This window comes from Mercurialis annua, linkage group LG7, assembly GCF_937616625.2.
Source record: "Mercurialis annua linkage group LG7, ddMerAnnu1.2, whole genome shotgun sequence".
Classification (NCBI taxonomy): domain Eukaryota; kingdom Viridiplantae; phylum Streptophyta; class Magnoliopsida; order Malpighiales; family Euphorbiaceae; genus Mercurialis; species Mercurialis annua.
Genome location: NC_065576.1, coordinates 46,548,748 through 46,575,990, shown reverse-complemented (window position 1 = coordinate 46,575,990; position 27,243 = coordinate 46,548,748). Strand labels below are relative to the sequence as shown.

The following is a 27,243-nucleotide window of genomic DNA, read 5'->3' as shown; positions in this document are numbered from 1 at the left end:
CTTAATTAATTACAGGCCTAATACTTTAAAAACCTCAGAATTTTTAGTATTTTTTCTATCTTATCTTATCGTTGTAAACTGATTAATTTTACAATTTTACCGTAAAGTCCAAAGACTAGTAACTCAGGTGTAAATAAGCCGTTTATATATGAAACCCTAAAAGAGTATGAATGTAAATGTGGTAGTAGCAGATGAGTCTGACAGTGAAAGGACTTATGTCTCCTGAATAAATAGGTGTGGGTGTGGGTGTGAAGAGGAAATTAAGAAGAGGGGGCGTGTGGGTTTATCGTCGCTCTATGTCACATTTTTCACACAGCTGTACGTAATTTCACAAAAATTAATTAACACTTATAATACGACCAACCAACTGTTGCATTCAGTATATATATAAATATTGGACCAATTATATAGTAATATTACTGCTGTCATATGTGAATACTATTAATTAGAGTAAAGTTGTAAACAATGGAATGAAATTGGATAGGTATCTTTGAAAATTGAAAGGTGTTTGTTTTCAGATTACGAAATCACATGCTTATACATTACTTATACCCACGTGTACATCCTCTTCCTGTTTAAGTTGATTTAATTTAAGCATGCATGTAGACTCAAATATGAGTTCAACTTACCTAATTTTGGATTGCAATCTGCAATTTTTGCTGTGCTCCTCGTGCACCTTTACATTATTTTACTCCTTATTAAACTAAACTTTGTAAGCAACTGTTAAATACAGAGGTGGAACTAACCGGTTGAATGGACGGTCGCCTCTTTGATCGCCGATCTTCAATTATTTGATCATTTCATTCCATTTTTTTAAGTTTAAAATTTGGACACATCTTATTGCATTATCGGGCTATATTAATTAATGGTGTAAATGAGCTTCAACAGATGTAAAATTTGAACTTGAATGTTCAAGTTTAAATTTAAACTACATTTCTAGCTATATTTAAACTCAACACGGGCAGAATCAAGGTTAAATTTGAATAGGCTACCATTGATTTTAAAAAGAAAAAAAAAATAGAATTTGTAAATGATGTTCATAATTTTTTTTATTCACATGTCATTTAATTCGTACTAAAAGATTATTAATTCAACTGTAGAACTCGACTCGAGTAAGTTTGCGTTCAATAGTATCTAATATGTATTTCAGTATTTATAGTTAATTTTTTATAAATTAAAATATTGTTGATATAGTAGCCTATTAACTATGTAAATTAAGGAGATACGAAAGTACAGAAGTGCCCATGATAGCCAGCATGTACTGTATTGAATTTCTGAATTGCAGAGTGAAAAGATTCAACTGCCCTTCACTCCCAAAATAAACCTCACTATATGAATCTTCATCTTCTTTTCCATTTACAAAATATCTGTTTCTCTTCCATTTTTTTTCTCCATTTTTCATCTTCATTTTTTCTTCTCTTTTCTTTATTTCATGCATGAACTTATAAATAACATCTTCCTTTCATATTTTCCTTAACCAAAAAAAAAAAACTCCATTTTTGGATTCTTAACACAAATTTATGTCATCAATGAGTAACTGGTTAGGTTTTTCTCTTTCCCCACATGAACTTCCATCACCATCTGATCATCATCATCATCAAGATGATCATCACTCTCAAAACACACAGTCTCATCGCTTAGGTTTCCACTCCGATGAAATCTCCGGCACCCATGTCTCCGGCGAGTGCTTCGATCTTAGTTCTCACTCGACTTCTGCTCCTTTCGGCATGCCCGAAGCTTTCAGAAACCACCACTCTCAAGGTTTGTGCACCATAAAACTAACATATATTACACAAAAAGTACTGAAACCCTAACACCCACTGCACTAAAAAAATTTAAAAATGACTTTGACTAATGATTTTATTTGTTTTCTTTGGATTGTTTGACAGATTGGAATATGAAAACAAATCCAGACCTGTCTATGTTTATGGGAAGTTCATGCAACACTCAAAACCTTGGTGAAAATCAAGAACCCAAGTTAGAAAATTTTCTTGGAGTTCATTCATTCTCTAATCATGAACAAAAGCTTCCACCAATGTATAACACAAGTACTGGAGATCAGTACATGTTTCAGAACTGCTCTTTGCAAACAAATGATAAAACAAACAATAATGGTGACAGTAATAACAGTTCGATTGGTTTGTCAATGATCAAGACTTGGTTAAGAAACCAACCGGCTGTGACACAACAACAACAACAGCAACAACAAGAGATTACTAATAAGAACATTAATGGCGGCGGTGGTGCACAAAGCTTGTCTCTTTCAATGAGTACTGGGTCACAGTCAGTTCTTGCAGCAAATGGAGATGGTAATAATAGTGGAGATCATAGTTCTTCTTCTGATAATAATAATAACAAGCAACAAAAGACGACGACAGCAGCAGCAATGACAACGACTACAACGACGACGACAAGTGGTGTTGATAGCCAAACTGGTGCTATTGAAGCAGTTCCAAGAAAATCAATTGACACTTTCGGACAAAGAACTTCGATATACCGTGGTGTAACAAGGTGTTCATTCATTATAATCACTGAATATTTGTTATTAGATTATTTTTCGGGTAGTACTTTGATTGTTTCCTATTATTGTTACATGATTTTGAGTTGGCAATAAGTGGTAATAATTTGAGGGTTTTGTTGTTTTTCAGACATAGATGGACAGGTAGATATGAAGCTCATCTGTGGGATAATAGTTGCAGAAGAGAAGGACAAACTCGAAAAGGAAGGCAAGGTATGGGTCTACATTATTTATACAATACTCAAAGATGTAACACGAACATAAATACGAAAAAATAGAACACTTAGACACAAATATGAATGTCTAATACGAAAAAATAATGTTATTTTAAGATTTTCTATACATAATTTGAAGTTTCGCGTCAGCAATGCTTAAATTTTCGACACGTTTCTAAAATACAAAATGTTGATCGAATAAATAGTCGAATTCTATACAAATAATAAAATTAAGTCCTTTTTCAATTTTTGATAACTAACATTGATTGCTATCTTTTTGAATGCATGATGTTTACAATATCTTGATGTGGGCCTCTCTGATCAATCTCATTGCAGTTTATTTGGGTAAATGATTCTTTAACTTTTGAAATTTCTTGTACAAATAAAAGTATTTTAATCTTATTTTGAAGTTCTGTTTTTTAATTTTTGTTGATTTGATTAGGTGGTTATGATAAAGAAGATAAGGCAGCGAGAGCATACGATTTAGCGGCACTGAAATACTGGGGCACCTCTACAACGACGAATTTCCCAGTACGATATTTAATTCTCGTCACTAAAAGTTGTGCTTTCTTTTAATCAAATTTTGTCTGCCATTTCATTGGTACGCCGTTATTTTAAGCAAAACATTAGTGGAGATAATTTTGGATTTTTACATAATTTAAGCTCTTGTGCTCCCTAAAAGTAACCCCATTATTGGGGATTATGTGCCCTAATAGAGAAGAATTGGAGGATTAAGCTATAATTAAGGGTCTTGTATACTGATAATATGGCAGATTAGCAACTATGAAAAAGAGGTAGAAGAAATGAAGCACATGACAAGACAAGAATATGTTGCATCCTTGCGAAGGTACTTACAAATGCCGTTGTCTTCTAATACCTTTTATTCAACTCTCGTCACTAATTAATGTTATGTCGTCGCAGAAAGAGTAGTGGGTTTTCTCGGGGTGCATCCATTTATCGAGGAGTCACCAGGTATATATAATCAAATACCGTTGTCTGTAAATTTGTGTTAAAGGGTTCATGATAAGGAGTAATTTATAATTGCTTAACAAATGAATTCATAATTAAACCAATTATAAAAAAATTCAAGAAAATCTACTCAAGTTTATCAAAAAAGTAATATTATTAGTTTATAATTAACTAGCAATTTCATTTCATTTAATAACATTATTTATTTTACTGAAAATAACTAGAACTTAATAATCTCCAAAAATCTAAAAAGGAAATATTTCTTTAATAAAAAATTTATTAGTAAGTATTTTCATTTTATTCAGAGTAAATTAATCCTTTAAAAAAAATTACTTGGTAAAAATATTATGTAAAATATTCAAAATTATCGGATCACAATTGATTTTGGGTTATTGTCAAAAAAATATCCCTACCTTTTGCGTTTTTTTTATTTAAACACAATCTACTAAACGTCTCACCTCGCATCCCCAATTTTTATAAATGTTTCATTTTATAGACCGGCACCGCTTTGTTTCGTAAAATAATGTCATTTTTGCAATTTTGAATGACCAAAATAGTAGACATTACAAAATGAAAAGTTCTGCTTTTATATTAAAAGATAAAAGAACAAAGGGTCAACGGGCCCCTTAAACTTGTGACACATGGTCATTTAATCCAATTTATACTTTTTTGAGCTACTAACCCCAAAACGCTTCATTTTTGGGTCAAATAACCCCATAATTGTATTTTTAGAACGCGTAAAATACAAATCGGAGGTGAAAGATGCAAAAAAAGTAAATAGATACTTTCTTAATTATTGCAATATAATTATTCTAAATTCATTTTTTAAAATAAAAATAAAAATTATGGGGTTATTTGATCCAAAAATGAAGAGTATTGGGGTTAGTTGCTAAAACAAGTACAAATTGGATTAGATAATCCCGTGTCACAAGTTTAGGGGGCGCGTTGACCTTTTGGTCAAAGATAAAAGGTTAAATATGTGCGGTGGCACGTTTGGTAGAAATGTTTAAATCGGAAAATGACGCTAAAGGTGTAGATATATGACAATAACCTTGATTTTTCCTTCTTTTTTTCAAATTAAAGTTATGAATATGTAAACTCTAATTTATTGATTAAATTGGGCACTCATCTTTTTGTTTTGTTTTTAGTTTAAGAACCAACAATTTGTTTGATCTATATATACCTTAATTATACAGACACCATCAGCATGGAAGATGGCAGGCAAGAATTGGCAGAGTTGCCGGGAACAAAGACCTCTATTTGGGAACTTTCAGTAAGTTTACATTCTCTTGTTTGCTCTCCTAATTTATGCTTCTCGATCCCACCATTATTAGCTTCTTAAATTGTATGCACTAGTTAAATATTTTTACATTAATGAATTATACACTTTTTATAATGGATACCAACCTATGATAAACTGAACTTTTATTTTTCAACAACGAGACATCATTCAATCAATTTCTATTATAATCATTTTTTCCGTTGACAGATTGTCTGCGTAGTAAAGTTGGATACACAGTAATCTATCGGTCCCATAAATAAACATTCATGGAATTGATTAAATAACCTTTCGATGATTGAAAAATATAATTTCGGTTATCAAAATATAACAGATAAAACATCATTAGCCACTTTGTACAAATATGTGTATCATTTATAACCGTAAAAATATTCAATCCACTATACATGCAAATGAGATATTGCTGCAATAGTATATAAAGATAACGAATGTGTGCAGGCACTCAAGAGGAAGCAGCAGAAGCCTACGACATAGCAGCCATAAAATTCCGAGGCCTAAACGCCGTCACAAACTTCGACATGAGCCGATATGACGTTAACACCATCCTCGAGAGCAGCACATTACCAATCGGCGGTGCAGCCAAGCGACTCAAAGACGTAGAGCAAGCACAAAACATCAGTATCGATCACATTCACAGACCGGACACGGACACCTTAACTTCACAGCTAACAGACGGAATCAATACCTACGGCTGGCCGCCAAACCTCGCATTTCATCAACAACAACAACCTAATTACACCCTCCATTACCCGAATTACGGACAAAGACTCTGGTGCAAGCAAGAACAAGACACCGAAACAGACCACAGTTTTCAAGACATTCATCAGATTCAACTCGGAAACACAAACACGAACACAAACACGAACATCCATAATTTCTTTCAGCCGAGTTCCGTTGTTCACAACTTAATGAGTATGGAATCTTGTTCCATGGAGCACAGTTCCGGTTCCAACTCAGTAATGTACAGCAATGGAGGTGAATACGGCAGCCATGGTGGCGGTTATGCGATTCCTTTAGCGACAGTTATGTCGAATAATAGTAATGACAACGAAGGGAATGGCTATGAGAATATGATGGATCCGTATCAAGCAAGAAACTTATACTATCTTAACTCGCAGCAGTCGTCGTCTGCGAATGATCAGAGTTCAAGCTGCAATAACTGGGTGCCGGCTGCTGTTCCGGTTGTTGGTCAGAGGTCTAATATCTGCCATGGAGGTTCGACATTTACAGTGTGGAACCATTCATAAACAGAGATGAATTGTATACATAAAAACAATGAAATTTGATGGTTTGTGGAAGATGATGGGATTTTTCTCTTTTTCTATATGTAAGTGATGAAGTTCAGCTATGAGAGATTGGAAAATTAATTCTCTAGTGATTTTTGTTGGGGGGAACTTCGAATATATGGATGGAGAGTAGATCCTCGGAATAGTGAAGTGTTTTTGTTTAGCACACCAGACTTTGTAATTTTGCATAACGATAGTTATTATACAAAGATTGGATTTCTTTTCCATTTTCTTTTTTCTTATTACACTTCTTCGGGTTTTTGATATTTTGGTGTCTGGTAGGAGGGAAAAATTCCGGTTTAGTGCCTCTTTGGAATTTAATTCCAAAAGAGTGTCTGGACCCACGCGTTCCGCATTGTGAAAATGCGGAACACGTGGTGTTCCGCATTGCTACAATGCGGAACGCCTTAATTAGCTGATTAATTACTTAATCAGCTAATTAGCAGCGTTCCGCATTGTAGCAATGCGGAACACTGCTTCTCTCCAATGATTGGGGAGCACTTTTATCTCCCCAATCATTAGTGAGATGCAATGATTGGGTAATAAATTATCCAATCATTGCAATGAAATAAAAAATAATACTAACAAACTATTATAAAAAACGATTTTAACAAATAATATAATATTAATTTTATTTAACCAACGATTTTAACAAACGGTTATAAATGATTATCCTTTATGCATTTGACTCTATATTTTTTAAATGGTTGGTTTTTTATTTCCTTAAACAATAAAATTATTCAACTTAAGTCATTTCTATTTATATTTATCATTTATACATGTGACTCTACTTTTCTTTATGATTGGTTTTTTATTTCCTTAAACAATAAAATTATTCAACTTAAATCTTTTTCATTTATATTTATTTATTTTTACTTACCATATTTATTTTAACCGTTGTAATCTCTATAATGATGATTATGATATGACGGAACCAACAACCAGATGTTATATTCAAAAAAATTATGGCATAGCATCAATCAAATTTGTTGGGTTATGTTTTTTGCTTTTTGCCTCTGACGATGGTTATGTTTTTTCTAAAAATACAGTTATAGCTTCCTTTTATTCTCTGTGCAATAAAAAAACAAGGATAAAAAATAATTTGATTAAAAAAATGATTTTTAGCCGTGAAAAATTGACGTGAGTAACAGTAAAATAAAATACTATGAAATTAGGATGTCATTAATATTAAGGAAAAAATTAATCTACCATAAAAAAAATAAAGTAGAGTCAAAAAATACTCCCCAATTATTGGGGAGCAGCGTTCCGCATTGCTACAATGCGGAACGCTTCTTAATTAGCTGATTAAGTAATTAATCAGTTAATCAAGGCGTTCCGCATTGTAGCAATGCGGAACGCCACGTGTTCCGCATTCCCACAATGCGGAACGCGTGGGTCGAGGCACTCTTTTGAAATTAAATTCCAAAGAGGCACTAAATCAGAATTTTTCCCTCTTATCAGACACCTAAATATCAAAAACCCCACTTCTTCCTCCTAAATAGATTGACGGTTTTAAATAAACTAGTTCCGCATTACGTGCTATGCACGTGGCTCGTAACGTAACTTCTCAATGAACATATTAGTAAATTTATTATAATTATATTAATTTTTTATTTATAATTAATATTAAAATAGTTAAGAATTTTTCTAAAAGTAAATATAATATATTCGGTTATTAATTTTTTTTTCCATACTGAATTTATTCTTTTTTGGTTTTATAATAACCATAATTAAATAATTAACTTAATTTTATTAATAATATCTTTAAAAATAATAAGATAGAAATTTAAATAATATTATATTGACCAAATACAGTATTTTAATTTTGTAGTTCAATTAAACTAAAAGATAGGTATTCCTACTAATTTGGAGACAATTTAGTTATTTTTTACATACTAAAAACTAAAAACTATTTTTTACAATAGTGATTAATTAAATAACTAATTAGTTAATTACTATAAAACCTTTATTTAGTAGTAAACTGAAAATGATTATTTAGTAAATTTGCATGTCCCCTCCCATCCGTGCTTTTATATATAGTATACTAGTTTAATAATTAGTTAATTACTATAAAACATTTTATTTTTAATAAATTATAATCTTTTGTTTAAATTAAAATAATATTTTAAAGTTTATGAATTTTTATTTTTCGATACATATTTTCAGAAATTAAAGATATTTTATTATTAGTAATATATTGGAGTTTATTATAGTAGAAATAATATGATGCTAGTTAAAAGGCTTAAATGCACAAAAAATCACTAACTTTCGCGTGTTTTTGGTATTTAACACGAACTTTTAATTTTGACGTAAAAATACATGAACTATCAATTTTTTGCATATAAGACCAAGTTTGCATTTTTTTTCAAAAAACGATGTCGTTTTAAGGCAAAAACGGTGCCGTTTTAGGGGAGAAACGGTGTCGTTTTACGCCTAAAATTATGTTCGTGTTATTATTGCAAAAATCAGATAGTTCGTGTATTTTTATGCCAAAATTAAAAGTTCATGTTAAATACCAAAAACACGCGAAAGTTGGTGATTTTTTATGCATTTAAGCCTAGTTAAAATGTACTTAGAAACATAGCCTGAAGATCCAACATAGCCTTATTATAAGAGATTCATATTTTAATTTTTCGTTCGCGCTTTATTGTATAGCCTATAATCGTTTTTCACTAAAACATTGTGAACAAAGGATCACTTTACCCCCTCAACTTGGCATAAAGTATCAAAAACGTCCAAATTGAAAAAACCGGATTACTTTTATCCTGAACTTGTCAAAACCGGTACAAAAAGACCCTTATGCTGATGTGGCACCTTAATTGGAGAGTAGGTTACTAATTAATTAAAAATTACCCTAATTAATCATATTTAAATACTAATAAATTATAATTTAAACCTAATTAATTCAGGGGCCTTTTTAGATTTTTTTCAAAAAAAAATTAAATTTTTTTCTAAGTTTCCGGCGAGGAGAAACTCTCCTCGCCGGAAAAAGAAAGCTGCTGCTAGCAGCTCCGGTCTGTTCTTCAGAGAACAGACGGCCGGTCTGTTCTCTGAAGAACAGACCCGAATCTATTCTTCAGAGAACAGATCCGGTCTGTTCTTGAACAGACATGGTCTGTTCTTGAACAGACCTGAGTCTGTTCTTCAAGAAGAACAGATCTTCTTCAAGAACAGACCCACGGATCTGTTCTTGAGGACCCACGGGTCTATAAAAAAATTTAAATTTTTTTAATATTTTTTGTTAAAAATTTAAAAATATTTAATGTTTTTATTAAAAAATTAATTTGGAGATTAATTTGTTATATATAAAAGAATTTAGGGGATAATTTGTTATATAAAATTTTAATTTAAAATGATTATTGTTTTTGTTTTAAATTATTAGGAGTTAATTTAAAATGGTAAAGATTTGAATAAAAAACAATTAAGTTAAAAAATAAGTAAATTATTTTAACACCAACACATACTTGCAAGATTTATAATGCAAATAAATTCAAACATAATTACATACCTTGATACATGCTTGCCTTTTTCTAATGATGAGAAAGCGGTTGTAACTTTTATAATATCATGTATTAATTGTCTTTTTATTTTTAGGTGACTTTTATAAAAATAGGAGAAAGACAATTGAAATCATAATTTTAACGCAGAAGCCCAACAATCATTACATTAGACCCGTGCTGAAATTAGTCTAACAAAAAAAAAAACTAAATTTTGACAAAAGGAAGATGAATTACAAACCGTAGAATAAAATATTTTTTAATGTTTAGAATATTTTATACTTATATAAGAATTAGATATAAATATAAAAAGTGTAAATATAAAGTTTTTAAAATTTGTTTTTGTAAGTGAGATTTTTTTATAAACACATTTAATATTTGGTTTTTCTTAAAATATTCTTAATAAACACTACCAAAAATTGGACCCTTTATAATAAATTTTTTTATTTTCAGAAAAATATATTTAGACCAAACCGGTGAAAAAACCGGAAAAAATTGAAAAAAAAAATGGTAAAAAATGGTTAAAACCTATTGATGATTAGTCTAATAGGCTAGTTTGGGTTTATTTTATATCACTAGTTTAATATATATTTAGTAAATTTTATATATATCTTAATTTAATAAAAATAAAAATAAGAATTATAATTATCTTTATCTTTATTTTAAAATTCATAAAAAATTGAAACAAGTGAATTAATAATTATTAGTAATTAACTTTAATTTTACTTTAACAATTTTAAAGGATAATTTATGTTGTTTTTATTTTAATTTGAAAAAAATTGTTGTACTGGTTCAATATAAATAAACAAATTCTGACATTCAAATGAAAAATAAATAAGTACATATATTAAAATAAGATTTTAAAAAGTCCAGATGCCATTAGTGCGATTTTTCTCAAACAAATTTGGTTGAATCTGGACCATCCATTGTCTGATGAGTCTACGGCCTGCATTTTCACGTGTTTCCGTAACTTACTGCAGGCGAATGCTGCTACTTTTTTCTTTTCCCATCAAATAATTTTCCCATCAACCAAACAGAAAATTTTTCTTTTTGAACTCACGATCTGACTCTCCCTCACATGATATCAGTAAGCTTTTATTTCCTTTATTAACTCCCATTTCGTATTAATTCGCTTTGATAAAGTACAAAAATTCCAATTTTTTTATTGTTGTTTCAAATTAAAGATTGAATCTTTATATTATCTAACAGATATAAAAATTGAATTGTGCTCTTTATTTATAGTTTTAGACTCTGTTTGTCTTAGTAATGTGATTATGTTATTTTGGATTGCAGAGTAAATGTGTTTGATCAATTCCTTTAAGTAGCGGACACTTTATTCGATCAACTTTTTGTTTTGGAAATGTGTCGGAAACTTGATATTTCGGACATAAAATTTTATTTTTAACACATGAAATCTTAAAATAGCATTGTTTCGAAAATGCGTCCGAAACTTCATTTTTGACACACTGTGTCCGTGACCAAGTGTCTCGTTTTCCCATATATGTGTGTGTCCAAGTGTCTCGTTTTCCCATATATGTGTCCGTGCTACATATTGTGCTAGACTTTGTTGCCAAAACTTTCATTAATGGATCAAAGCTATTTGATTTTTTCTTCCTTTACCTTGGTTATGGATTTCTAACATGGTACTAAAGAGTTATAACCATATTTTGATAATGGTATCTTCTTGCTTCAGCTGGAATTTTGCAGTTTGCCTCCTTAATGCGAGCGAAAATGACTAATTTTGTGTAGAATATGAGTGTTGGTTTACTATCACTGTTTTTATTTGGATTTGTTTTTCTTTTGTCACAGTGGATTCTGAACGTAGTACAGATATTTCGGGTGAAGTACCAAATAATTCAGTTGATAGCAGTTCTCGGATCGGTAATGATGGTAGGGTGAAGGAAAGTAATGCCGAAGCAGTATCACAACCAGAATTAGAGAACAGAAGTAATGGTGACGAAGCAGTATCTCAACCAGAATTAGAGAACGGAAGTAATGTCGATGAAGCAGTATCACAACCCGAGCCACCATCAGATGAACCATATGTAGGTCAGGAATTTGACTCACATTCAGCCGCACTTGAATTTTACTGTAAATATGCCATGCGGATGGGTTTTATCACCCGTATTAACCGCACCTCCCAACTTGATGGGGTTGTTGTTTCAAAAACGCTCGTTTGTAGCAGAGAGGGTTTTCAGAGACCCAATAGTAGGAATGATACGGCATATGTAAGATCACCGAAGGCTCGTGGTTCTATTAGAGTGGGATGCAAAGCCAGGGTTTCATTCAAAAAGAAGCAGAGTTCTGGGAAATGGTTTATTAGTAACTTGATAAAAGATCATACACATCCCTTAAATGATAGCGTATTTCAAAAGGGACGAATCTCCCAAGTTCCGGTAAGCTCTCGTCTCTATAGATACTTTTGAGTTTGCATCATGCACCACATTGAGATTAGGTTCCAACTTCCAACAATTCATATCTGTGACAGACTTTAACTTTGGCTGCTCTAGATCATTGTGCTCATCATAATATGTGTACAACCAGTGCTGCTTTGTCCACAATAAAGCATTTTTACGCATTTTATTTATCTTTTAAATTTTATGAATGAACAATAGCTACAGCCTAATTACCGTCGATTCGCGTTAACAATTGCAAATCAAATGTTGGACTAGAAAGCAAGAAAAACAAGATATTATGCTTTCCACAGAGCCTGATAGTTTAACTGATAATTTTTCTCCTCTTTTTGGAATTTTGTTAGAGTGACGACAGGAGAATCCGTGAACTAACTCAGGAGCTAACGACGGAGAGAAAACGATCGGCTTCCCTTAGAGAATTCATAAACCTTTTATTCAACCACATTGAGGAGCACACACAGGGCCTATCAGAAAAGGTACAGTACATAGTAGATAAAGTAAACAAGATTGAATCCGAATCGAAGGATCCTAAAAGATTGAATCTGAACCTGAATTCAAGATAGCTGTGTCATTATAGTGGAGATCTAACTTCTCAACTTACTTTTTTTTTTTTTAACTTTTAATCCCCTTTTCTTTACAGTGTAATGTAATTATGCAAATTTGAATACTGGCAGACTGGCAGTTCTGTATACAGTTTTCTTCATGTTGTTGAATGAAATGATCTGAATTATGTTTCCATTTTAACACATTGCATCTGAATGTGAAAATGGCTGTAGTTTGAACGTTGAAGTTTGGAGATATGAGTTAATTTGCACTGACAGTCCCACAACTTCCTTCTCTCTTCCATTATAATCCCTTTTCTTTAATTTTTAACAATGGAATCCTTCACTTTTGATTTTATTGCACCAAATATTGATAGAGTCAATGCAAATACAACCAAAAAAAGTGAAACATGAAGTACTTGATGAGAAAAAGAGCTCAACTGCCTAACTTAAAAGCATCCACAAAAAGACCTAAGCACACACCGGCTTTCCAATAGTTAATCATTACCACGAAAGACTGCAACCTCCCAATCGGCTTTTTGTACATAAGCATGCCGATGCCTTCAATGGCAGCAACCACAACTCCTGCAACTAATACATCCCAGTCACCTGTCTGCCCAAGAATTGTAGCCAACGCATTTGCAGTGTAAAATCCCAACAGAATGAGAAATACTTTCATCGGGAAGTTCTTTCTCGCCGAATTCAGCTTCTGCAGTAGCTGCCTGCCGCCTGCACTCACTATCCTTCCCAACCGAGTGCTACCTAGACCAGACTCGTCACGGTTACCATTCTGTTCCCCGCCATTTCCAGATAACCCCCCTGTGTCCAATGCAAAGGGTATTCTCCAATCATATTGTCGCAACCGAAATCTGCTGCGCGATAAGAAAAACAAATGACCCGACTTCCATTATGCCAAATCAACTATCTCAGGATACGACTGCAATTATGGAGGCAAAATTCTTTCTATAATAGGACAGAAATGTTGTTGTTTTAGAATCACAAGCCCTTGCATCAGGCCAGCATCACATTGACTTAAAGTAAAAGAAAATAAGATTCATAAACACTATTATGAACATGATAAACTAATTGAAAATGGTCTCATTAAAATGATGGGATTCATGATAAACCATGAAAGGTGACTCATTTCACACATGGTGCAAAGGAACATCTTGAAACAAACTTGAAGAAATAATTGCAAACCAGAAACAATACTATGGTTTAAATTACGCCATTAACGGAATAAACTGGGGAAATTGAATTATTAAACAATGGGAGATGTACCGTTTCAACTAGATAATTTCACTTAGCCTAAATGTGCAGAAGAAAGTTCTCGCACAAATAAAACACTTCGGTAATATGTTACCATCATGAATACACACGAAATAGATGCCTTTCAACAAACTACCTCTATAAAAAGTTCAAAAGCATACCTCTTGTTAAGAAAAGAGGCAGACTTTACGCCATTCTTCGATAACTGTCCACTATAATTCAACTCAGTGCTCCACTTCTGCATAGCACAAATTGTAAGAGATATATTTGATCTTTCAAAGACTTCACTCTCTATTACACATAAACGCGACTGCAGCAACATCTTTGCTCCGACTTGGCATGCCATGAACTATAAGCAAAAATTCGACCAAAAGGATTAGAAATTCGAACAATCTAAACAATCTCAAAGCAAGATCATTGTTCAAACCTTCAGTTTCGCTCTTTCCTCAATGCTGGCTCGAATTTTCGACCATTAAGCATGTCTCGTAAAAACTCTAGGTCCTGGAAAAGACATTACAATCTGAATTACAAACTTTGAATACTTATAGTTATACATATGTGTCTCACTCTGAGCATTACATGTAAATTCAAGGATAATTCAATTTCTTTGACAAGATCAGTTTTTAAGGATTCAATTTATCAATAAAGATTTCTAAATACAAATTAAACTTAAGCTAAAAATATATAAACATAGAAATTCAAGAAAATAAGAGCAAACCCTAACCTGCAAATGAGAGTAAAGCTTTAATCTTTACAGTTTTCTCTGCTACTTCTTCACTTGTGAGGTGGAGGAGTGAAGAGGCAGTAAACTACAAAACCCGAAAATACTAAAAAACGAAATTAAAAAGAGCAAAATTTACTAAACTGTAAAAAGAATTACTGACGTGGCATCCTAGGTGGCACTAACAGAAAAAGTTTATGTCTTTCATCTACCAAACAAACTGCAGAGAGTCAAAGTTCCAAACTTTTTCATAAAAAAAGTTCCAAATTTTTCAATTAATCAATAAAAACTATGAAAGAACAACAATTTCCATGATTTTGGGGGATATGGGTATTCTATTTTTGATGTGTTTATGTCTCTGTTGTACAGTACCCACCAGTTTAGTGTCTGCAAAAATACATCACAGAGTGGAAGAATTAGTGCAATTTGAAAGCAAAGTGATTGAAGTTAATGGCGGCCCAGAATCAGTAATATGGGTGGTGCAGCTCTCTGATCTTCATTTCAGTGTTCACCACCCTGATCGAGCTCAAGATTTTAAGAAGATCATTGGACCTGCTCTTCAAATGATTAATCCTTGTCTTGTTCTCATAACCGGAGATCTCACAGGTTTGATTTGTAGTCTCTTTTATTAGTTTTGTTGGAATTTAGAGTGTAGGAAGTAGGAATTGATTGGATTATGTGGATGTGATGATATGTTTAATAGCAATTATGGTTAGCACAATAAAAATGGGACTACTTTTTGCAAAGTATAGCCATATTGTAGATATATGTAGGGCTGTAAATGAACCGAGTTGAGCCGAGCTGAGCTGAACTTTGATGTGATCATGTTCAGCTTGTTATTAGGTACTGCTAGGGTTCGCTCGAGCTTTGAACGAGGTTCGTTTCATGTAAGGTTTATAATATTCATATTCGGTTAGTATTCAGCTCGTTTTGGTTTGAACTTTGAATGAGGTGTTCATGTTCTGTTCATTTAAGGTTTATAATGTTCATATTCGGTTCGTGTTTAACTCGTGTTCGTTTGAACTTGGAACGAGATGTACATGTTTGGTTCATTTAAGGTTTATAATGTTCATATTTGGTTCGTGTTCAGCTTATTTTTATTTGTTTAGATTCTAAACGAGCCGAGCTCGTGTTCGTTCGTTTAGGCACTAAACGAGTTCGTCCATTTACATGCTAAACGAGCCGAGCTTTATATCATTCAAATCGCTTTTTCGAATCAAAACTGGAATATCCATATGGATAAAAATCAAAATCACTATGGATCTTTGTTATACTATAAATAGTTTAATGATCAGTGGATCACCTGTTTTCTCAATGTGAATAACCTTTACTGTGGAGTGATGAATAAATTGATCTCAAAATATATTTTTCTTCTCTTTAACAGATGGGAAAAGCAAAGACTTGCTAACGATGAAACAAAATGAAGATGAGTGGCTTGAGTACCAAAATACAATGGAAGATGTTGTGAAAAGAAGCGGACTTGACAAGAACCTATTCTATGACCTCAGAGGTAACCATGATAATTTTGGAGTACCTAATGTTGGTGGTTCATTTGATTTCTTTTCAAATTACAGCATTAACGGACAGCTGGGAAGAAGAGGAAAAGTAAACAGCATAACAGTCGAGGTCAGTCGCTATCTTTAGAATAAATTTTATTTTCGAACAATCACTGTGATGAATGGTGTCAGCCTGTTAAGTTTGATCTAGTGATTTAAGTAGCAGATTTTCATTCCCTGGAGTTGATTACATCGATTTCATTCTTGATACCAAATGAATTGCTTACTTTGAAACATTAATGGTCATATTTCAGATGAGGCTGAACTTCCAATTATGGAGCTGTGTTTAGGAATGAAACGATACATCCCTCTATAACTCTCATTGCTGTCTCTTTTTGTTTTATTGTCCAGACCGGTGCCCGCAAACATCTTTTTGTTGGATTAGACACTACAATGTCTGTTGGCTTACGAGGCCCAACAAATCTTTTCGGGCATCCTACTGACCAACTATTAACTGATCTAGATTTTCAACTATCACATTGGGATTCTCAAGCAAAAAAACCTGTATCTAAGATAGCCTTTGGACACTTTCCGCTATCATTCTCTGCATATTCAGAATCTGGGAAGAGTCTAGAAGATACGTTCCTTAATAATTCGTTATCAGCCTATGTATGCGGACATCTTCATAGTACGTTTGGTAAGAATTTAAAACGACACCATCAGTCCAGTGATAAATTTTTGTCCTCACAGAAGTTTTTCCAATTTGATATCCACCAAATACCTTCTGGAAATACTAAAAACTGTTCATTTGGAGTCCCGTCGCCTCAGGAGTTCTGGGAGTGGGAGATGGGTGATTGGAGGAAGAGTCGAGCCATGCGGATTATGGCTATTGATAGAGGTCATGTGTCGTATTTGGACATTGATTTCAAATCAGGAGCCAGAAAAACCATTGTACTGCCAACATTTCCGTTAGACTCGCGGACAATGTCTACATATTCATGGCATCAGAAGTATGAATGTGAACATTTGGTCCCTTCATCTTCTGAAACAGTTAGAGCTCTTGTGTTTTCTGTTTCTCCAATTGTGTCTGTTGTGGCAAGGATATATGACGCAGAACCCGGAACTTTGAACATGGTCCTGGAAACACCCATGACCAAGGTTACCGAGGATACGTCCAGGGGAGAATTTTATGCAGCTCCTTGGAATCGTAAAGCCTTTGCGGATCCATCTCCAGATAGATTTTGGCTGCAAATAGAAACAATTGACATAATGGGAAGATCGACATTGACTGAATTAAGGCCATTTTCGGAGAACAGTCGAAGAGCTAAGCTTTCATGGACATGGAAGGAATTTTTTGTCATGGGGTGCCAATGGGCTGCCTGGTATTACCCCTTATTCTGGGTTGCTGTATATGTAATGCTCTTTGTGCTGCTTATTCCGAAACTTCTCATGTTTTCGAGAAAGCAGTACTCTTACACGTCTTTTATTGTTGAAAAAAGGTTCCTACATGGTATATTGTGGGTTTTACAGGACCTGTGCAGAATTCCCGTAGCATGGTTCGGTATTTTGGTGTACTTATTCTACCTTTTGGTATGCCCCTGGTTCATTGGGCAAGTTTTCACTGATGGAAAGGAAACGGGTTACATGACTTACATGGGATGGGTAGTAAGATCATTCAACAACACGAAAACACATAACTATATCGGTTCCCCAGATATAATGGTGGTTGTCCTTCCACATCTATTCTTCGTGGTTTTTCTTTCGATTATGGTTGCTGCGGCATTGGCAGCTGAAAAAGCTATGTTCAAGGAACAATTTCGATCACGTCTAGAGAAAAAAGAAGACGACGATGAATGTCGGAACAGTATGAAATCTCGAACATATGATAAGCATGGAGATAGAAGATCGAAATTCGGTTTTGGTGCAAGGTGGATTCGGAAGGCTCTCTTGGTGATTTGCTTGGCAATCTGTTGGAAGCATTTTATGGTAAAGTTCAACTCATATTTAACTCATTACTGTAATTAAGCTGTGTGAAGTATTAAGTAAATGCATTATAGCCTTTGTAGCATCGACAGATACGGGAAATCGGAACACTTGGATACAGACAAAGCGTAACAATGTTATTTTAAAGTTTCCAAAGTTAAAAATGAAGTTTTGTGTCCGAAACGTCAAGTTCCCGACACGTTTTTGAAACGCCAAGTTTCCAACACGTTCTTTTCAATATGTTTTCAAAATGGAAAACGTTGATTGATTGAAGAATGCTTGCTACTTAGATTATAGCTTATAACTTGTCAATGTCAAGTGAGGGTGAAGTAATATATTATTTCTTGAAAATTCATATATTGTGTTGTTTTGGAATCCAAATTAATGAGTTGCATTTTTTTTTTAACAGAATTGCAGAGTTCTGATGAAAGCTTATGAGATGAATCCGTTGCTCCATTTTCCGGTGTATAGCTTTACGATTCCCTTACTGTTGGGTTATGTAGCATACAAAACCAGGAGGATTTAATGAAAAACATCTACTGTAACTTACATTTTGGATTAAAATAAATTATGAGGAGATAAGTTGATTTATATGAAATTGATTCATAAATTAAATGATTGAAATTGAAATAACTATTTACTAAAAATAATATATATATAAATTTATATTGCATGCAATAATAATAATATTGCGATAAGAATTTTCTTATTTGAAGTTATTTTATTTTCCTAATAAAAATTATGTCTTTTACATTTTTCATTGGGATTTTTTCAGAACTATCAGGGAAAAAAATTACATATATACTGGAACGGGAAATTAATTTTCCGAGGTATTGCAAAAAATATATTTACAGAACTACCGAATTTAAAGAAACATAAAATGAAGTGCAAATAAACCAAAATTAATTTTATTTTTTGCTAATAGTATGCCGAAAATACATCGGAAAAAGGCACAAAAAACATCTAGAAGACATACTACAAACACTTAAAAAAACACTCATACATAGCAGCCAATAAAATTAAATATACATTTAAAAACACTCATAAAATACAGTCAATAATCCATAGGTCAACAATGAACATACCACATGTTAACTGAATGTTGATCCCTATTGACCAAAAAAATCTACAGCCAAATTTTGGCGGATGGTCACTAGACTCTGACAATGTATTTTTGAAATTTTCAATTGTTTTAGGTATGTATTATAACTATATTTTTATAACTATAATAATTTAAAACTTTACATATTTTTATAAATAGATTTTAAAAGATGACAAATTATGTACTTTTCCCTATTTTTATTAAACTAATTTACATATTTTACAATTTATAGTGTATTACTTAAATAACAATTTGCCAACTCAATTTGTAAGCAATACCAATTAACATATAAGTTAATTTTATGGACAAATCGGATATAAAGTTGCTGATATGGTCAATTAACTCTATTACAAAATATTTACAAGTTAAGGGCAAATTGCCAATTAAGATGACAGATGACTACTTTTTTTAACGATGGACAAAGGTTGGAAATGACAAATGGTTACTTAAATCGTGCATTTTATAAAAAAAGTCTAGTTAAATTATTTTCAAAAATTATTTATTTGCAAAATGTTATACTAATTAATGAAAAGTGCTTATAGTAGTTTTTTTTTATTATTATATTTGTGTATTCTAATGTGGTAATTTTCTGAAATATATGTTTCGGTAACTTATTTACACTTTTACCAATTAAATTTTGACTTTTTTTTTCTAATTTTTTATTTACGAAAAATATCTTCTTCTTTTCTAATTTCACAAATACCTTTTTTGGTTTCCAATTTCAGTTTTCGGTTTTTTTTGGTTCGGTCGACCGAACCGACCGATTACACAGCCTAAAATAAAAATTGAGGAAAAGATAAAATCGGATTTTTTTTAATCAGAAAAATCGGATTTTACAAATCGTATTTTTTTTCCGGTTCGGTTCCTTTTAAATTTGGATTAACATATTACTGTAGCAGGCACTTCTAATCAGCAGCGGAAAAACAACATTTCAAAAAAATTACACTTTATAGATTCAAGAACAGCATTCATATAAATCGGAAGAACATAATTCTCAATTCGAAAAACAGTCCATTAGCTTCAAGAACCAGATTTAGCAGCAGAAATTAACTCGCAAAACCAATCAAAAGGCAGCCTTTCAAAGCATCAGCAGCAACAGCGGCGGCAGACGGCGGCAGGTTTCCGGTAGTGTTCTCTAAGCACCGCCATTATATTTTGCTTTATATTTTTTATACCTTTTTTTCCCTAACACTTGTTTTACCAAATTAATCCTTGAAAAATGTGCTTGCTGTCTTTTAGATGAAATTTGAAGTTGCCGGCAGTGTCTTCCGGTCGGCATTGTTTTCAACATGGTGACTTAAAGCAGTATTTAACGGCAGCAGCGGCTAATTTCAGCGGTTAACAGGTTTAGTTTTAATTGATTGAATTAAAATTATAATGATGATATTTTTTTATTTGTATTTTATTGAATTAAATTAATAGTATGTATGCTTATTGACCTCACACTGCATCTGAATATAATTTGTTTCACTTATTTTATTTTATTTCAACTTATCAGCCGAAATTCAATTTAAAAAAGACAACAGTAGCCAAACAAAAAGGGGAAATTGATTCAGCTTCTGCTGCTATTTGAAAAAAAGCAAGAGAGGATGGAAACAGTTTCGACTTCGTCGTCGTCGTGTCCATCAACTCCTCGTTGGAATGTCGAGAGGCCTTTCCTCACCGGTCGTTTCCATCTTCTACAGGTTTTGATTTGAAATACATTTCCTTTTATGGAAATTAAGCCTTACTAAATTCGTTTGCAGAATTATACAGTAACATCACCATCTTTGACTCTATTTTCGATATCAATTACAATTTAGAAAGATATATCGGGGGTGTTTCATTTGATATTTATGATATTCTAATTTGCGTATAGGAGACGAAAGGAACCTCCTCAAGGCTTGCTGCTGATACCAAAGGATTTTCCTTTAGGTAATAATTCTATTGCTCATATCAATTATATATACAAAATTATTTTATTCATTTTAATAATTATCATGTGTGTATTTATTTAATTTAAGCAGCTCTAGACTGGAGAACGCCATTGGCTGTTACGATGCTGCTGTCCAGGTGTGTTTCCCGCTAAATGCAAGTTTCCCAGTATTTTTTGCTCACGATAATACAATGTGGTTTCTTAGAGAAGCCATGTACTTCGGGTTCATATTTATGCAAGTTATTTGTTCTCTTTTTGGAATTTTGTTCAAGTATTGTAATTCACAGTTTGTTCTTCTTCCTTCTATTATGTATAGGAACTTATCGTCATTGATGATCTCATGTCTGCTTTGGTTGGAATTGAAGGGCGGTATATTTCTATCAAGCAAGTTCATGGAAACGATGGCGATGATATTACTTTCCAGGTTGATGCTTCCATGGATTTGGCTTTGCAGGTATAAATACCCTTTACGCATATTTTTCTCTACTTTTTGAATCAGAGAACATTTTACTTCCTCTTTAGTTTGGTTGAAGAGCTATACTTGGCTTTTTTCTTGTTGGTTCTTGGATTCTCTCTGCTTAATAAAATATTAGATTTTAGTGAGTAAATAACGTTTAGCTATTATTGTATGTTATTTAGCATTGGCTTCTATTTCAGTCAGTATAAAAGAGGAATAAATTGGTTTTCCCTTGAGAAATTAAAGAACTTAATCATGCGCAATATCGGCTTAACTGTTTCATGTTTATTTGAAGTAGAAGCCTCTCAAAATTGTTGAACTAATGGATTTGTATATAATATTTCAGGAATTGGCTAAACGAATATTTCCTTTATGTAAGAGCTATCTGTTGGTTGACCAATTTGTTGAGACAAGGTCGCAATTCAAGAATGGCGTAGTCAACCATGCCTTTGCTGCCGCGCTCAGGGCGCTTCTTCTTGTAGGTTCTTTCTACAATAACTCATGCTGCATTGCTGCTGTTGCATGTTGTATTCATTTTTATTGCTGCGTCGTGTATTCGTTGCTCCCATTCAAAGTTATGCTCTTGAATTTCACATGCATTTCATTCGTCTGTGCTGTTTCATTTCGTTTTAAGTAGAGCATTTCCTCATCCCACCAATGTGAATATTTTGACCATTTGAAGAAGTAAATGTGGGACCTCATATTGTGTAGGCCGTGTGCACATGTTTTTCTTAGTCATGAGTGAGTATGAACCTGAGAAAAATCTATGCTGGTCGTCTGCGTCCATATCTGAATTTCTGGCCTTAAAAGCTCAAAAGTAATTTCAACCATTAAAACTTATCACTAAATCTTTTTCAGTTTAACAAAGTCTAATAGAGCCTGCCATCCTCTCATTTTAACATCATAATATCTTTTACTATCAGTAAATGAATGAAACATCAAATAACGATAATTTGAAATTTGAACGAGCTTATCGTCTCAAATTAGTTAGTCCTAGATATGTTATTTGGCATAAAACATGAAAAGTTCATGTGTATTTTTTAGAACTATATGCCGGAGTAGTTCAAAGCTCACTCTTTCCACACTAGTATGAATGTTTTTCCTAAAATGAATTCTTATTCCAATTTATACTTCAGGATTATCAAGCTATGGTGGCCCAGCTTGAACACCAATTTCGACTTGGAAGACTTTCCATACAAGGATTGTGGTTTTATTGTCAGGTAAGACTTTTGAATTTGTCCAAAATCTACAAGTTTCCTTTTATAGATGTTTTCTCAGGAGGATTTCATGTTGTGATTCAGCCCATGATGAGTTCCATGCAAGCATTATCTATTGTGGTAAAGAAAGCTTCAGCAAATAATTTTACCGGTTCCGCTGTCCTTAATCTTCTACAAGGCCAGGTATAGTGTTGTATGTTAACGTTGTGATTTCTTTGCCAGTGAACTTCCACTATAGATCATACTCTTCCTATAGTTTATATTTGCTCTTAATAATCTGGCTAATGCTACATCCAGGCTAAGGCCATGGCTGGTGATAATGCAGTGAGATCCTTGCTAGAGAAGATGACGCAAAGTGCAAGCAATGCATACCTTAACATACTAGAGAGGTATCTGTGCAATTATGTTGCTTAATCTTTTGTCTGTTGTCCATATTCATAGGTCCTTTTACATTTAAAATTTATGTCTGCAGACTCTGCACTTCCCAAAATGCAGTGTTATTTTGAAATTTTGTTTTTATGAAAAGTGGAAGTTGTTAGGTACAATTTTTTTATCGGAAATAAGACATGCTAGGTTGTCTTTTCTTTTTTTTTTTAGTTGAAAACTTGCCGTTTTGAGCATCATCTCCATTTTCTGCTCTTTTTTTGTGACAGCATTTTTCTGCACTTTGAATATCTTACACATGAAAACAAAAAATAATTGTAGGTGGGTCTATGAAGGAATCATTGATGATCCCTATGGTGAATTTTTTATTGCTGAGAACAAATATCTTCAAAAGGTATGTTGATTTCTTCAGGATGATGGGTGTTCTGTAGTTGCTTAAGATGCTAAACTGTTTCTTTTATAGGAGAGCCTTACACAAGATTATGATGCTAAGTATTGGAGGCAACGTTACAGCCTTAAAGAAGGGATTCCTAGCTTCCTTGCAAACTTTGCTGGAACAATTTTGACTACAGGGAAATACCTGAATGTGATGCGAGAATGTGGGCACAATGTTCAGGTTCCCTGATCAATATGCCTTATTTATTCGCGTTGCTTAAAGAAAATATTCCTTCTTGTGCTGATTTTTGTTTGCTAATTAATTATAATTATATAGGTTCCTCCCTCGGAAAATTCCAAATTGATGAGCTTTGGCTCAAACCATCATTATCTTGATTGTGTTAAGACTGCTTATGATTTTGCCAGCAGCGAGCTCTTAAATCTCATTAAACAAAAAGTAAGTATTAGCTTATATCACTTACTAATTTTAGTGCACATTTGTCCGGTGGTACTTGATTTTTCTCATATTAATGTCTGAACTTGCTATCTGTTGTGCCTAACTCCTAAAACAATGGTATTTCATGCTGCAGTATGACCTCATGGGAAAGCTGCATTCTATAAAGCACTATCTTCTTCTTGATCAGGTTCTTTTTTTGTATTAATCAGTTAAATTGGTACTTTACTTGAACTGTTTTCTCCTTTATGATGAATATTTAATTATGTCATGGAAAGACCTATTGCTTTCTTCTTATTTTAGTTTCTTCCATAACTTAATCAAATTACTTTATTTCAGGGTGACTTTTTGGTTCATTTCATGGATATAGCTCGAGATGAGCTTGCAAAAAAGCTTGATGAGATTTCAGTGGAGAAATTACAGGTTTCCTTTTTTTTCGAAAATGAAAAGCAGCCTAAAAAGATCTTATTCATGCTCAAGCTAACCGATCTGAATATATTTTTCTTTATATTTTAGTCCCTGTTAGACCTTGCCTTGCGTACTACAGCGGCTGCTGTAGATCCATGTCATGAGGACTTGACATGTTGTGTGGTAAGCAACTTATATTCTCTTTTGTTTTATCTTTTAAAGAATCACGGTTAAAGTTACAATAAAACCTACTGATTTTTTTGTTTCAGGAAAGATCTTCTCTGCTTAAATCTTTAGGCGTCCTGAAAGATCTTGAAACAAGAGCTTTTTCTGATAACAAGGATATAGAGGAGACAATTAGCATTACTGGTCTTGAGACATTTTCTTTGAGTTACAAGGTAAATTTCTCCCATGACTTTGATTTTTTTTTTTCCTTAATGAAAATTGCATATGTTGGGCTGGCAGCCTGGCACCCACATGAGTGCATTTTCAAGTATGTTGGTCATACCCCTTTTACATCACTCTTGTGGCATGATTTTGGATGTTATATAAAACCTACTGATTTTAGCAAACGCTAAAAAATCATTGATTTTTTTGTTTCAGATCCAATGGCCAATGTCTATTGTTATCTCAAGAAAAGCCTTAACGAAATACCAGTTGATCTTCCGCTTTCTTTTCCACTGTAAATATGTGGATCGTCAGCTGTGCGGGGCTTGGCAAGTGCACCAAGTATGGTTAAAAACATGTTTATGCAAAGTGATTAACCACAATTTTCTCTACTTATCTTTTTGTAATTTTCTTTTCCAGGGAGTTCGAGCCCTTAACATGCGAGGAACTGCCATCACTAGATCAGCTCTGCTTTGTCGTAGCATGCTAAAATTCATTAATAGCTTTCTACACTATCTAACATTTGAGGCAGGTTTTTTTTAATCAATTTTTTTTATTTTTCTGTACAATTATCTTTTTCGCTTGAACTATAATAGTTGTCATGTGTTTTCTGTGATTTGCGATTCATGTTACTGATTGAAGACCCATGTTCCATGCAAGAGTTCACTTGAATATACTCCTTACATCTTGAAGATTAACTAATTATATTCACCCCGTTCTTGGATGTTAAACTGTCTCTGACTGACTGAAAAGGATTATCAATTTTTAATGTGCATCCTATTTGGAAAATAATGTTGAAACCTACATTACGGTTTCTAGTCTTTCAGGAAGCTATCAACAAGGGAATGAGCAAAGAAAACATTATAGTAACATTTAAGCAAATTATCACATTGTTCTACATTCATCTTGGACTTTGGCTTTCTTCTTTTCTATATTATAATTCTGTTTAAATTATCATTGAGGATCTAGTTAGCTTGTCTTTCTTGACAAAAGAATGTTCATGTGCTCAGGTTCTTGAACCTAATTGGCATCTGATGTCTAAAAGACTACAGACTGCAAAAAGCATAGACGAGGTATGAAACCTTAATCAAATTCTCAAATATCTTGATGTGCAATATTTAAGCAACTCTTTTGTGAATGAATTATGTTTGATAGAGCTCTGTGATTTCATTTATTATGTCTGGCTTTCTCTTTCGTGGACAGGTTATTCAAATTCATGATATGTTCCTTGATAAATGTCTCAGAGAATGTTTGCTTCTTTCACCTGAACTACTCAAGGTTTGTTTTGGCCCTTTTTTTAGTTCCCAAACCTCATTAGCTACTTTTTCAATTTGAATTTGTGATTCTCATTTGTAAACAGGACCAACTGAACCAAAATTTTCATCTTTCCCAAAACCAAACTGTACCAAATTTCTGAGGAATTGTATCTTTCAAACGAGCTGGTCGGTTGGCCGGTTTTCGGTTTGGTTTACGTTAAAACTTAAACTGAAGTTTTTAATGTCCAAAATCAAACCGAACCATTTTTTGATTTTGGTCAGTTTTTGCAAACCCCTAATCATTTGTTTTTCTGCGTGCTTTGTTTTACTTGGTCAAATGTTTTTGCAGAAGGTGGAGAGGCTGAAATCTATGTGCCTGCAATATGCAGCTGCTACACAGTGGTTGATTTCATCTTCTATTGATATTCCAAAGCTAGAGGAAACTTCTGATGTCTCATCTGGGTCAGACAAGTCTAGGCAATCGACATCATCTCGAGCATTGAAGATAGGAACTCGAGATGCAACTGTTACAGAGTCAATACTGTAAGTCTGAAGTAACTGAATGTGACATACATAAATCTCTCTTCTCTCTCCCTCTCTCTCTCTTACACATTTCCTCGCATATTCTGCAGCAACTTTGAAAGAGAATTCAACTCCGAGCTTCAAAGGCTCAGACCAATCCTGAGCAGTAATTCCCAAGCAGAACCATATTTAACTCATCTCGCACAGTGGATCCTCGGCGTACAAAATGATTAGTAAATTTGCGTAGTCTATCTATAGCTTTAACATTTGCGAGTGTTGTTGATATAGCAGGTTCGCCTATAGCAAACTGAATCGTTGATCTTTGTTTTCCGAGTGTTTGCCAAATTTGTAATACAGTCTGTTTGTGTTGTGTCTTTGTTTTGCTTGGTGATGCGTTAACATCTGCTTACAACTTCACATACATACATATATATATATATATATTGGCGTTCAAACTATCATCTCTTTCCAAACATTTAATTCGTACCTCAATTACTCTTCAATTTTTAATAAATACTTTATTTTTGGAGGAAATTTAATAAATAATTTAAAAAAT

At 33.1% G+C, this 27,243-nt stretch overlaps 5 protein-coding genes across 8 annotated transcripts; 4 read left to right on the top strand and 1 right to left on the bottom strand.

Moving 5' to 3' along the window:
• Positions 1 to 1,294: 1,294 nt before the first annotated feature.
• LOC126654893 (AP2-like ethylene-responsive transcription factor BBM) lies at positions 1,295 to 6,515 on the top strand. Its single transcript, XM_050348890.1, has 9 exons — positions 1,295 to 1,761; positions 1,890 to 2,511; positions 2,649 to 2,731; positions 3,070 to 3,078; positions 3,176 to 3,264; positions 3,507 to 3,580; positions 3,655 to 3,705; positions 4,899 to 4,975; positions 5,441 to 6,515. The coding sequence occupies exons 1-9, from the start codon at positions 1,521 to 1,523 to the stop codon at positions 6,247 to 6,249; spliced, it is 2,055 nt and encodes a 684-aa protein (XP_050204847.1). The 5' UTR covers positions 1,295 to 1,520; the 3' UTR covers positions 6,250 to 6,515.
• Positions 6,516 to 10,750: 4,235 nt separating this feature from the next.
• LOC126655261 (protein FAR1-RELATED SEQUENCE 7-like) lies at positions 10,751 to 12,943 on the top strand. The gene is made up of 3 exons (XM_050349368.2): positions 10,751 to 10,872; positions 11,595 to 12,181; positions 12,544 to 12,943. Coding segments are annotated over exons 1-3 (807 nt in total). The 5' UTR covers positions 10,751 to 10,871; the 3' UTR covers positions 12,763 to 12,943.
• A 168-nt stretch (positions 12,944 to 13,111) lies between these two features.
• Positions 13,112 to 14,837, bottom strand: LOC126655262 (ycf20-like protein). 2 transcript variants are annotated; one of them, XM_050349369.2, is made up of 4 exons: positions 14,735 to 14,837; positions 14,438 to 14,511; positions 14,172 to 14,359; positions 13,112 to 13,613 (listed from the first exon to the last, which is right to left on the bottom strand). In XM_050349369.2, the coding sequence occupies exons 3-4, from the start codon at positions 14,354 to 14,356 to the stop codon at positions 13,178 to 13,180; spliced, it is 621 nt and encodes a 206-aa protein (XP_050205326.1). In that variant the 5' UTR covers positions 14,357 to 14,359; positions 14,438 to 14,511; positions 14,735 to 14,837; the 3' UTR covers positions 13,112 to 13,177. The 2 variants fall into 2 exon arrangements, with proteins under 2 accessions (XP_050205326.1, XP_050205327.1); XM_050349370.1 differs by having other exon boundaries at positions 13,112 to 13,610; positions 14,735 to 14,819.
• Positions 14,814 to 18,808, top strand: LOC126655260 (putative metallophosphoesterase At3g03305). The gene is made up of 4 exons (XM_050349367.2): positions 14,814 to 15,337; positions 16,116 to 16,357; positions 16,639 to 18,213; positions 18,620 to 18,808. The coding sequence occupies exons 1-4, from the start codon at positions 15,043 to 15,045 to the stop codon at positions 18,734 to 18,736; spliced, it is 2,229 nt and encodes a 742-aa protein (XP_050205324.1). The 5' UTR covers positions 14,814 to 15,042; the 3' UTR covers positions 18,737 to 18,808.
• A 1,400-nt stretch (positions 18,809 to 20,208) lies between these two features.
• Positions 20,209 to 27,055, top strand: LOC126656308 (gamma-tubulin complex component 2). 3 transcript variants are annotated; one of them, XM_050350844.2, is made up of 23 exons: positions 20,211 to 20,437; positions 20,552 to 20,657; positions 20,811 to 20,997; positions 21,171 to 21,226; positions 21,319 to 21,364; positions 21,544 to 21,681; positions 22,031 to 22,162; positions 22,821 to 22,904; positions 22,986 to 23,084; positions 23,199 to 23,290; positions 23,607 to 23,679; positions 23,749 to 23,901; positions 23,998 to 24,117; positions 24,251 to 24,304; positions 24,454 to 24,537; positions 24,631 to 24,705; positions 24,792 to 24,920; positions 25,126 to 25,251; positions 25,330 to 25,437; positions 25,920 to 25,982; positions 26,113 to 26,187; positions 26,515 to 26,708; positions 26,798 to 27,055. In XM_050350844.2, exons 3-23 carry the CDS (start codon positions 20,902 to 20,904, stop codon positions 26,919 to 26,921), a joined length of 2,121 nt encoding a protein of 706 aa, XP_050206801.1. In that variant the 5' UTR covers positions 20,211 to 20,437; positions 20,552 to 20,657; positions 20,811 to 20,901; the 3' UTR covers positions 26,922 to 27,055. The 3 variants fall into 3 exon arrangements, with proteins under 3 accessions (XP_050206802.1, XP_050206801.1, XP_050206800.1); XM_050350843.2 differs by having other exon boundaries at positions 21,316 to 21,364; XM_050350845.2 differs by lacking the exons at positions 26,515 to 26,708; positions 26,798 to 27,055 and adding an exon at positions 26,270 to 26,479 and having other exon boundaries at positions 20,209 to 20,437; positions 21,316 to 21,364.
• The last annotated feature ends 188 nt before the right edge of the window (positions 27,056 to 27,243 follow it).

What these genes read in the sequence shown, in the direction of transcription:
- LOC126655260 (XM_050349367.2), top strand. Translation starts at nt 15,043, where the DNA reads ATGATTTTGGGGGATATGGGTATTCTATTTTTGATGTGTTTATGTCTC. An exon ending in TAAACAGCATAACAGTCGAG is followed by an intron (nt 16,358 to 16,638) that starts GTCAGTCGCTAT and finishes TTTATTGTCCAG; the next exon opens with ACCGGTGCCCGCAAACATCT. An exon ending in TCTGTTGGAAGCATTTTATG is followed by an intron (nt 18,214 to 18,619) that starts GTAAAGTTCAAC and finishes TTTTTTTAACAG; the next exon opens with AATTGCAGAGTTCTGATGAA.
- LOC126655262 (XM_050349369.2), bottom strand. Translation starts at nt 14,356, where the DNA reads ATGGCATGCCAAGTCGGAGCAAAGATGTTGCTGCAGTCGCGTTTATGT. An exon ending in GCCTCTTTTCTTAACAAGAG is followed by an intron (nt 13,614 to 14,171) that starts GTATGCTTTTGA and finishes CTTATCGCGCAG; the next exon opens with CAGATTTCGGTTGCGACAAT.
- LOC126656308 (XM_050350843.2), top strand. Translation starts at nt 20,902, where the DNA reads ATGGAAACAGTTTCGACTTCGTCGTCGTCGTGTCCATCAACTCCTCGT. An exon ending in GGGCTTGGCAAGTGCACCAA is followed by an intron (nt 25,252 to 25,329) that starts GTATGGTTAAAA and finishes TTTCTTTTCCAG; the next exon opens with GGAGTTCGAGCCCTTAACAT. An exon ending in CTGCAAAAAGCATAGACGAG is followed by an intron (nt 25,983 to 26,112) that starts GTATGAAACCTT and finishes TTTCGTGGACAG; the next exon opens with GTTATTCAAATTCATGATAT.
- LOC126654893 (XM_050348890.1), top strand. Translation starts at nt 1,521, where the DNA reads ATGTCATCAATGAGTAACTGGTTAGGTTTTTCTCTTTCCCCACATGAA. An exon ending in CAGAAACCACCACTCTCAAG is followed by an intron (nt 1,762 to 1,889) that starts GTTTGTGCACCA and finishes ATTGTTTGACAG; the next exon opens with ATTGGAATATGAAAACAAAT. An exon ending in ATATACCGTGGTGTAACAAG is followed by an intron (nt 2,512 to 2,648) that starts GTGTTCATTCAT and finishes GTTGTTTTTCAG; the next exon opens with ACATAGATGGACAGGTAGAT.
- LOC126655261 (XM_050349368.2), top strand. An exon ending in GACGAATCTCCCAAGTTCCG is followed by an intron (nt 12,182 to 12,543) that starts GTAAGCTCTCGT and finishes GAATTTTGTTAG; the next exon opens with AGTGACGACAGGAGAATCCG.